This window comes from Podarcis raffonei, chromosome 10, assembly GCF_027172205.1.
Source record: "Podarcis raffonei isolate rPodRaf1 chromosome 10, rPodRaf1.pri, whole genome shotgun sequence".
In the NCBI taxonomy this organism is placed as follows: domain Eukaryota; kingdom Metazoa; phylum Chordata; class Lepidosauria; order Squamata; family Lacertidae; genus Podarcis; species Podarcis raffonei.
In genome coordinates, this window is record NC_070611.1 from 51493501 (window position 1) to 51504872 (window position 11372).

Below are 11372 nucleotides of genomic sequence, written 5' to 3' on the forward strand. Positions count from 1 at the left end.
AGTAAAATATTATGAAGCTGCCTTACCATTGTTCCAGCATTGTCTTCTCTGACTGGCAACAGCTCCCCCCATGGTCTTGAGTACAGATGTTTCCCAGCCTTGCTACGTAATTTATTTTTTTAGCGAGAGAAATCAGGGTTAAACCTGCAGGCAGAGCATGTGTTCTACCACTTAAGCAACTGTCCTTTCCCTTGGCAGCTGAAATACAGATGGCAACAGCCGGATCATTTATATCAGACTGTTTAATGCACAAAATTCTAGAAACTAGAATAAGTGATTTTTGACAAACAATGGCTTTTGGCTGTCAGCAAAACAAAACAAAAATGGAAAACATGAATCTACTGTTTAGAATTAGAATCAATGAAGCTCAGGTGCTTAGCTTTTTCTTGATTTTAACACATACATTTTAGGAAATGTAGCGTACAGAATATTCATGTGTACTTCAGCCATCTTTATACTACCAAAAACACTACAAAGTCAACAAGAACATGCTGAAGTGTTTCCAAATGAAATTTGCAAGGCATGAACCCCATTGACCCGCATTACAGTCCACTAATTTGAGGGCTACTTTGGAGTTAATGGATTATGAATTAGGAGCAAGAGAGCAAATGATAAATCTACATGTTGTTCAGGAAACCTTGAAAATGTATGTGTTAAATTAATTTCTATGCAAGTCACCTAGTTATTTTTAATCACTTGGATTTTATCATTGCCAGTCTTCGGTGCTATTTTGTCGTCGTCCCGCCCCTCCCCCCAATTTTCAGCAAAACTACCTACTGAGCTGCCAATTCTAGGAAGGTCTATGTTTTCATAGTGAAAATGGTATTGTCTAACCCATCAACCTGCACAGACTCTACTCATTTTCATCTGCAACACTGAAACAAATGATGCATAGCAGCAGCTGTTGTTGAATTCATGGCAGTGTTCAAGAAGCGGGTTTTAGAATCATTTGTATTGTTGGACTAGAAGCCACAAAAAGTGTTTTTATTCTAAGCTAGAAATTATCCAGTAATGTATGGACTGTAAACTTGGACATACACTTCAGTTTAAACAAACTAACAGCACAAAGGAGTTTTCATTTTGAGGCGGGGGTTTGGAAACCAGCAAGTTACACCTGAGATTTAGCAGTCATCTCTTCAGTCAGTATGAACAGTGTTAAAAAAGTAAAGCTTCTTTCACAGACTGCATTGAAATGAGGGAAATTACAAAATCCTTCCAGTCACTAAGAAAAAATAGATTGTTTTTCACCATAAGGCATGAATGATTAGATTGGTATACCACACAACTACATATATATATAGAGGCACACGCACACACATGCACACACAGAGTGAATGCAGTCACCATTCAGAGTTTATAGAGTGTATAAAAATAGTTTCAAAAAGCAAAGATATATGAAGACCCTTTAAGCAGTTCAATGATTCTTTATAAAAAAAAAATACAGACGCCATAGGCTTGCAGCTAGAACATCAATATATTTATGGTACTGTAGAAGTTACCAACTGAGGACATGATCTAGCCAATATTTAAAGCACTTTAATGTTCAACTGATACTAAAGGGGCAGGTAAGCACAGGCTTTAGCCCCTCCCATTGGGACCAACAGGACTTCAAAGTGCTTCACCTTTTGCTAGGTCATTCCCTCCATTTTTATTTTCACATTTTTAGTTCAAGACTGCAAAAAAGATCTACAGTGAGTTAATATTCATATGTGAGCTACCCTTTCAGATCCATGTACTTGATTCCATGTTCATCAAGTGTAACATTTCACAGATGAGTGCTTGAAGAAATCTATCGTTTTAAATGAAATTCCAGACACTGGGGTATCACACGGCTCTTGTCCCTTTCAGGTGAAAGTCATTCACACAGCTCTTTATAGGAGTCTTAAGACCTGTGGCTTTGTAGCAGTCCATTTCTGCAGATTCCACAACCACAGAAGCAACTTCCTTGGCCTCAGTTTCTCTCTCTTTTAGTCAGACTTATCCTTCTTCTTCCCTGTTAAAGGCACTTTGCTTGTGATAGCAGATCCTACAGCTGTAACACCTCCTGTCACAGCAGAAACACTTCCTTTTACCAATCCTACTCCCATGGAAGGCACGGCTGTTACTGCTGTTTTGGTCATTTCTAGGCTTTTCCCTCCTATCCATGCTACACCACCAATTGTGGCACCAACAGCTCCCTTTGTTATGCTGAAGAGGCCACCAGTCACACGAGAAAGCATGCCGGGCTGCTGCTGTGGATGATCTTTTAATGAATCTGAGGAGAGAGATAGTAAAATGTTCAAATCATATTTTAATGTTTTTAAGACAAACAATTGCAGATCCTTCTAACATGACATAGACCACATGGACTATAAGCATTCTATGGGATGGCTGTTAGAAGAAGCCATTGCAAGTTTTTTTTAAAGGATAACATTTTCAAAAAAGATATTAAAATATTTTGCATAATTGTTAAACTTACACCACTTTTTCCTTTATCAAGCTGTTGTCTCTTTAGTTCAGTCTTGTAAATAAACTGGAGCAGTGCTTATTGGGGGGGGGGGGGAATAACACAAATTTCCAGAGTCTCAGAACCTTTCAGGAGCACATGGAAGATTCTGTCTAACCCAAACCTACTTTTACAAATGGCCTCGTCCTTGATTTCCTCTCTAAGGAATCCTGCAACCTTTGGTTATGATTTGCTTGCATATTGTGTATGCTTTGGGAAGAACTAGGGTTTAACCATTTTCATAATTCTCTTTGGAAAAGAAAGGTTTTGACCTGCCTTTCAAAATATGGTAAGGAAGGAACATTCCCTCAGATAATCAGGAGCCAGGATGTTTCCTTATTTTTAATGCCTCAATGTCATTTCCAGGCTTCCAGATGTGCATGCCAGTTCCCCATTGGGAAGTAGTGCATATAAAACAGGGATGGCCAAACATGGCCCTCTAGCTGTTTTGTGACTACAACTCCCATCACCCCTAGCTAACAGGACCAGTGGTCAGGGATGATGGGAATTGTAGTCCCAAAACAGCTAGAGGGCCACATTTGACCTTAAAAGATCTACTCTGTGTATGGTTAATGTTGGATACACCCCCTAAGCACCAAACTCTGCATGCCATGTTAGAAAAGAATAGGCTAGAATCCTGTACACACTTACTTGGGAGTAAATTCCACTGAACTCAATGGGACTTGCTTCTGAATAGCTCTGAATTAACACCATTTTTTTTCTTGTTTTACCAGACTTAAACAGGTTCAGAGCAATTGAATAATAGGGTGCTTCCAGACATAACATTTTGTAGATTACTGGCTCTCCAGAGCACCCACAAGTCTCACTTCTACTGTCAGCTCCCATGCTGATAGCTGCTTGTCCGTGTAGTACAGAGAACACAGCTGCCATCATGCCAACACAATGACGGTAAGCTCTAAAATAATCACTAAAAAATGAGAGATACTTCTTTCCACACCCTTGTTATATGATGATGATGATGATAGGCATTACTCAACTGTTGCTACTGAGAGTGACTAAAGTCAAAGTATGTTCAAAAACTGCACAGTCCAGTATTAACAACCACTTAAACCTGATTGTGTATCTAAGTACTGCAGAGGAGACAGGAGAAAGCCTAACAGTGGTTGACAGATCAGTGAGGTGGTCACTCATTTCAGAAGCCTGTGAATTTCAGTTTTTATAAGATTAGCTCTCTATGTGAAAAGTGTCGTAAGTTATCTGAATTTCTGAACCACATGCTATGAAGCACACAAGCCCATGAAATAAAATGGAATTGACCACTGTGAAACTCATGCCTATTGGATAAGACAAACTACGCAAGAAATAAGTCCCTAAATTTCATTTAAACCAATAAGCTGGTAATAGCAAGACATACGCAGCCTAAAATAGAAATTCAGGAACATAAGCGAAACCAATAGGCCAAGGTATGCAAGAAATAAAACAGGATTTATTGGCATATAAGCATGTACAGCTTCTGTGCTGTCCTATACGCTAACAGCAACTCATTCTCTGAATGTGGATCCTTATGCAGCCAAAACAACACCATCCATACATAGCAGGGAGGAATCAGCAGTGTTTTGGGAAACAAAGGTTTGCAGAATTTACCAAAAAGCATATGCCGGGGAAGATAAGATGCTAAGAGTTGGACCAGGTTGTTAAAAACCCAATGCCTCCTCAGCTGTGAAGCACACTGTGGAGGCATGGGCAAACACAATTTTAAACTAATAATTTTTTTTGTGTGTGTGTGATTTTCTATGCAGAGTCAGCTATAAGTCTTGAAATTGAAATACAGTGGTACCTCAGGTTACATACACTTCAGGTCAGGTTACATACGCTTCAGATTACAGCCTCTGCTAACCCAGAAATAGTACCTCGGGTTAAGAACTTTGCTTCAGGATGAGAACAGAAATCGTGCTCCGGTGGCGTGGCAGCAGCAGGAGGCCCCATTAGCTAAAGTGGTGCTTCAGGTTAAGAACAGTTTCAGGTTAAGTACAGACCTCCGGAACGAATTAAGTACTTAACCCGAGGTACCACTATAAGTTCATAAGAGGGAAACTTATTCATAATTTAGTAAATAACTGATTAATAATGAATAGATGGACTACATTTCAGCCCCCACATTGCATCGCTTGGCTCCTCAGCACTAAGAGCAATCATTTTCTAAAGTAGGCTTGATGAAATCCTTCAAGCACTGTAACGTACGAATATTTCTTCTTCCTTTTTACAAGTTTACTCAGAAGTAAGTCTCACTGGATTCAATGGCACTTACACCCAGGAACACAGGGACAAACAGGTTTGTAGCCGAAACCTTAAAGCTGACAGAACCATGGTAAACTTGTTATTGAAATTTACCTTCTGGTGGCTCCTCATTAAGATATGCAGGAACATCTTGTTCATTTCTGTCTGTTTGGTTCATTATTGCCTGTGGGGAAAAAACAACAACCGAGTTCTCATTTGCAATATAGGCACAAGTCAACCTTTCACTCATCTCCCTTTAAAATAGGAAAGACTATGTACAGCCTAATCCTAATACAGTGGTGCCTCGCAAGATGAAAAGAATCCGTTCCGCGAGTCTCTTCGTCTTGCGGTTTTTTCGTCTTGCGAAGCAAGCCCATTAGCGGCTTAGCGGCTTAGCGCTATCAGCGGCTTAGCGGATCAGCTGATAAGCGGCTTAGCGGATCAGCTGTTAAGCGGCTTAGCGGATCAGCTGTTAAGCGCCTTAGCGGATCAGCTGATAAGCGGCTTAGCGGATCAGCTGATAAGCGGCTTAGCGGATCAGCTGATAAGCGGCTTAGCGGCTTGGGGAAAAGGGGGGGAGGAAAAAAAACCCGCAGGAACTTGCAAGACATTTTCGTCTTGCGAAGCAAGCCCATAGGAAATTCGTTTTGCGAAGCACCTCCAAAACGGAAAACCCTTTCGTCTAGCGGGTTTTCCGTCTTGCGAGGCATTTGTCTTGCGGGGCACCACTGTACTTGCTACAACAGCCAGTTGGGTTGTACCAACTGCCATGCCAATCCAATATAATGACATTATATGAGTGCTACAATCCGATGTTCCAAGAGCCAGCAATGGCAGTTTTCTCATTGTGCTAAGTTAAGCACAAACCTGCCAATCCAGCTTGCATTGGTTTAAAAAACAAACAAAAACATCACTGAATGGAATAAAGAATAATACACGGGCAGCCATTCAAAGAGCACAAAACTGCAAGAATAGCTCCATACTTGAGGAACAGGCAACTTTGTCTCACTTTCTAACAACAGTACTTTACTGTCAAGAATTATACTGCACAAATTATACTTCACAAATTGAAGAGTCAGCCTTGCTTACTACAGATTTAGGCAATACAGTGGTACCTCAGGTTACAGATGCTTCAGGTTACAGACCCCACTAGCCCAGAAATACTATCTCAGGTTAAGAACTTTGCTTCAGGATGAGAACAGAAATCGCACGGCGGCGGCACAACAGCAGCGGGAGGCCCCATTAGCTAAAGTGGTGCTTCAGGTTAAGAACAGTTTCAGGTTAAGAACAGACCTCCAGAACGAATTAAGTACTTAACCTGAGGTACTACTGTATTCATTCAGACAAGTCTATCTCAAACCCAGATATTAGCATCCTATTCAAGATCTTGTGTTCAGCAAGCTGGTTTTTTTAGTTCACGGAGAAAGGTTCTACCATACATGAAACATCTCCCATCAGTTGCTTCAGGCATCTTGTAATGATAAAACTTTTTTGCTTAGTCTTTCCCTGACCAATAATATTGGGCCTTAACTAGAGTTTTGCACTTATGATACTATTTTACTGGGGGGTTTTGTGTATTTTTGTTCACTTGGCGATTAAAAATTTTAAACAGTTTGGAAATGCTTTTAAATAAATAAATAAATGTTTGCCTACGACTTAACAAAAATGATGTAAGAATTATGCTGAGAACAGGTTTCTCCTCAGCAAGAAAATCCAGTGGGTAGCCACATTGGCAGGGATCCTCAAATATGGTTATCGGGGCAACAATCAATTTGGTTTGAACAGTCAAGAATTGAAAACATCTGGTAAACTCCACCCTAGAAATGGCAAGCTTTCAAAACAAAACAAAAAACACCCCAGAACAAAACACATTGGCAGCCACTGGAGGCAAAGTGCATGTTTTCCAAATAGGTAATAGGCTGCCCTGTGCTTGAACATATCTTCAGGGTCATGGGTTTGAGGGAAAGGGTTTCCTATACACACAGCTCCTGCTACTCTTCCCCTGTAAAGTCCACTCAGAAGGCAGTGGGTGCAAAAGGGACACAGGAGGCAGTCTTGCTGGCAACCAAATACAATGAGTGTTACCAAGCCCAGCAAAAGTTATGGACTCCTGGATGCTAGCAGAACCTCACAGTTCTTAATTCCAACCATTTATATAGTTTTTCAATAAACAGGGAAGAGTTGATGTTGCATGGATATTGAACAATTAGAAAATGCAAAAACAAAAGAAGTTGATTTAGTGGCATGCCATTGTAGTAGATTACATTGCAACCCTTTAAAAAGTGCTGAACTAATGAATGAACTGACTTTTGGACTTTGATGGGCTATTAATATTAAAATCACCCGGACAAGCTCATCCTCAAGTGCAAAGATTTATCAACTGCTGATGAAATGAGATCCTGTGAATATATAACATTCCTGCTCAGATGTCTGCGCCAGATGCAGATTTGTTACTGGACCAAGTTCAAGGTGTTAACAGCTTAGTAGCAGTTTACTCAAAGGATGACCTTACCCAATACCTGCCCATTCAACCACTCTGATCTGTGGAATAATATACATTCTGCACTTGTAAGGAAAAAATATTTTGGCATGGCAACTCCCACACTCTGAAATTTCCTTTCCACTGACATTAGGCAGGTGCTGTATTCCTTTCAGAACCTGCTAAAAACCTTTTTGTTAGTTGAGCCTACCCAGACATGTATTTTAATCTGTAATTTTAACTTATAATGTATATTTTTAACTGAGGGTTTTAGTCATATTTTGATTTTTTAACTTTGATTTTTATTGACAATTTTAACAAATAAATATTATTAGAGGTTTTATTTACAATTACCGGTAAGTGGTATATAAATGTTGTTGACTTTAATTAATTAAAAGGGACACATTTTAAGTTATCTAGTTTTTAAATGGCTACTTGTTATTTTAATGTGAAACATACAGTTAAATGTGTGAGAGAGAGATCAGAACTATACCATGATGCTAAATATATCTGCTAAGACAAGTTCTGCGGAAGTCAGTAGGTCTTAATTCCAATTAAGTAAGTTTAAAATAAAGGTGTCAGACGCCTCTCCCTCATACCATACAAGGTTACCAGTCGGAAGCATTTAAAAGGAAGGCAGCCAAGTAATACCATCTAACAGAGTTAGTTCAATAATGCCATGCAGGACATGTTGCCTTATTAATTTCCCAGTCCTTAATTAGGGTCAATGAGATCAGATACAGTTTTGCCAAGAGAGGTGGTATTAACACTACTGTATTGGCCACATTCCAGCCACATATCTCTTACAGTTTTAATTGGATAAAGCATTAATCTCTATTTCCTGTCTTTAGAATACAGTACAGTGGTACCTCGGGTTAAGTACTTAATTCGTTCTGGAGGTCCGTTCTTAACCTGAAACTTCTTAACCTGAAGCACCACTTTAGCTAATGGGGCCTCCCGCTGCCGCCGCGCCGCCAAAGCACGATTTCTGTTCTCATCCTGAAGCAAAGTTCTTAACCCGAGGTACTATTTCTGGGTTAGCGGAGTCTGTAATCTGAAGGGTATGTAACCTGAAGCGTATGTAAACCCGAGGTACCACTGTAGTATTAAAAAGCTTCTTTGAAAGCTGCTATTTTGGAAGTAGCACACATTTTAGAAGTGTACATATTCAGTGCTGAATAACAGGGTTTATTATTCTCATCGTATCTGTAATTCACTTCCCAAAATCAATGACGAATTTTTATCATTTAAGCAGAACTGAACATTCCGTTTTAGGCTTTTAGAAGAAATGCAGGACAAAAATAATTAAATTACCAAAATTAAGCAGCTAACACGTAGATAAGTGTCAAGTACACTACGTTTGTTTAAGAAGCATTATGCAGCACTAGAATTAAACAAGTAGTATTAAATATAAATATTTTACACCACATATAATGTACATACCTATTTAACACCTTGCTGTGTAGCTTCAAGATGACCAGCACAAGTTCTCTCCTTGTTTCCCCTTATTATTAAACAGCAGTCTACAATTATAAACACTGGTCAAATCAACAGAAACAAAAACAGCACATATCCAGTGAGATTAATAATATAAGAAATTTCCAGAAGTAAAAGAAAGGTTGGTGTGTCCTTATAAAAAAAATGTCCAAGACATTCTGAAGTGCTTTTTCAAGTGAGGCAACACTTCACTGGCTAATCTTTAAATCGTATATGTTTAACAAACAGGTATCCACATCTTTGAGAACCACCCAAAGGAGGAAGACAAGAATTTTAATGGGTGATACACATAAATATGTGTGCCCTTGCTGTTATTATCCAACTTCAGATTTCAACTGAAATGACAGGTGCTAAATTGTAAAAAAACACACACAATTTTTTTTGTAGATTCATACTTATTCTGGGGGTGCCAAATGAACCATATACTAAAAGAGTCAAGGCTCCTGCAATCATCCAAGTTTCTATCAGTGTATAGGCACAAGGTGGAAGGTTGCACCAAAAGCCTAAAATATAAACATTTTGGAGCTGCTGCACATGTGTCCTTCATGGCCCTTCCTGTGTGGAAAGCTGCATGTTGCCTATCTACACATCACCATATGCAACAAATGCGCATAAGCCCATTTTGTCAGGGAACTCTGCCATCTACTGGGATTTTCATCATAAGTAGATGTGTGTCCATCCATCATGTTTGATAGTATAAAAGCAGATTTAATGGCATTTCTGACATGAAGTGGTATCCCATACAAAATCTGTCTCTCAGTTATTTTACTGAAAACAATTTCCACAATATCGATATAGTAAAAATGTGTAAATAGGTCCTCCGTTTGTATAGTGTATAGGCTAAGAGCCCAAGCTGTCAGCCAGAGAGTTCCTGGTTCAAATCTTGCCTCTGCCATGACAAAAGGTCTGGGGTGGGGAATCTGCAGCCGTCCAGATGTTAGAATCCACTCTCCCGTGAGCCATGCCAGTGTAGCCAATGATGGGAGTTGGGAGTTGTAGTCCAGCAACATCTGGAGAGCGTCATCCCTACACCAGATGCAACCTGGCAAGCCACCCTCAGTTCCTTCCCACATCCACAGTATATGGTTTATACAACAACCATGTAAAACAAGTGAGCAAACTGGCCAGGTTACTGTTTTATGAGCGATTTTTCAGTATCTTAAATGTTTGCAGTAGGGTACTTTTCTTCATATTTACAGGTAAGGTGAACACAACAACATGCATAACAAACTATTTTGACCGGGTTAATTAGTAGAGTATTCCGAAATAAATTAAGAAATCAGGATTGATGTATTATCACTACACTGCAAACTGCCTCCCTGCAAATATTCAGCTAAATACAAGACCATATTCTACACGAAAATGCATAACATTAATTCTATGTCAAAGTTTGGAATGGACTTGCACCTTTATGAACATTCCCTGCCTTTGCCTTCCTCCCTGGACTTCCCACACAGCTTTACTCTTCTGCCTTTGCAGTTTCCTATCCTGATGAGATATTATCCAACAGCTGAGAGAAGTGCACATTTGCAACCTTGCAGCAGGCCATGTTTTGGGGGCTGGTGGTAGCAAATGCAGAAGCGAGGTCAGAATCACCCCTGTCTCCAATGCTTTTCTGCAAAGTTAGGTGGCATCTGTCATTGGCAAATACTCTCTTAATCCCCTCTGCCCCCATTTAGGTTTCTCAGTGTCTACTTACGGTAGACCTACAATTACTTAAATCTAAATATATATAAAAACCAAGACTTACCAACTGTTTCTGTATTCAAAAGTCCTACTGTGGTTTCCTATATGAAAACCTAGGAAAGTAACATGCTTATTAACATTTATATACTGTACAATAGACTTCTCAGAATGTCAATTAAATCTCAGCTGCAACACACAATGGCCTGAAGAAATGCAAGTTATTTATGTGGTTTTTAAAGAACTATAATTAATGCAAAGCTTTGAACATCTAAGAAAGGCGACTCAGGATGCCTCAGAGCAAGTTTTCCATTTAGCCATAATTTAAAATGTACTGTTTTAATAAACGAGTTCCTACACTCTATCTCTGTGGTGATCTATCAAGCTGCTTAACTATGAGGAAGCACAGGCAGTTCAGTTAGTAGTACTCAGCCTCCCCACGTGCCTGGAAAATCAAGAGAAAAGGGAGGTTGTATAACCATTGAAGTGTATGATGTACTTTAGTGTCCCAGAAAAGAAGGAATGGAAGAAAAGCAAATGGGGGGGGGGAGAGAGAACTGTGGTTTTCCCATCACTTCCGCTGTCACAAAAAGTTGAATAAGTGGGATTGTTAGGCAAGAAAGTCAAATCAACTATAATTGTGCAACCTGAATGTTATGTGACTGAATCACACCTGAAAATAGCAACCGTCTAGAAGAATGTGGTTTAGCAATTATTGCTAACTGGAGAATCTGCTGGCCAAATCACCACCACCTCAATTCTCCACTGAATTCTACCCAAACAAATTACACGTATTATTAAAAATTTCCATAGTTCTACTCACTTCCCCCCCAAAGAAACACTTTGGCTAATAGTTGTTGTTGTTGTTTAGTCGTTTAGTTGTGTCCGACTCTTCGTGACCCCATGGACCAGAGAACGCCAGGCACCTCTGTCCTCCACTGCCTCCCGCAGTTTGGTCAAACTCATGCTGGTAACCTCGAAAACACTATC

General features: G+C 39.6%; 1 protein-coding gene across 1 annotated transcript; it reads right to left on the bottom strand.

Annotated features, from left to right (window-relative positions):
- Positions 1–224: 224 nt before the first annotated feature.
- TMEM263 (transmembrane protein 263) lies at positions 225–10504 on the bottom strand. The gene is made up of 4 exons (XM_053406041.1): positions 10450–10504; positions 8646–8725; positions 4838–4907; positions 225–2254 (listed from the first exon to the last, which is right to left on the bottom strand). The coding sequence occupies exons 3-4, from the start codon at positions 4899–4901 to the stop codon at positions 1968–1970; spliced, it is 351 nt and encodes a 116-aa protein (XP_053262016.1). The 5' UTR covers positions 4902–4907; positions 8646–8725; positions 10450–10504; the 3' UTR covers positions 225–1967.
- Between the last annotated feature and the right edge of the window lie 868 nt (positions 10505–11372).

Excerpts from the sequence above, each read along its gene's own strand:
- TMEM263 (XM_053406041.1), bottom strand. The coding sequence starts at position 4,901 with ATGAACCAAACAGACAGAAATGAACAAGATGTTCCTGCATATCTTAAT. Across the intron at positions 2,255-4,837 it reads TAATGAGGAGCCACCAGAAG|ATTCATTAAAAGATCATCCA; the intron begins GTAAATTTCAAT and ends CTCTCTCCTCAG.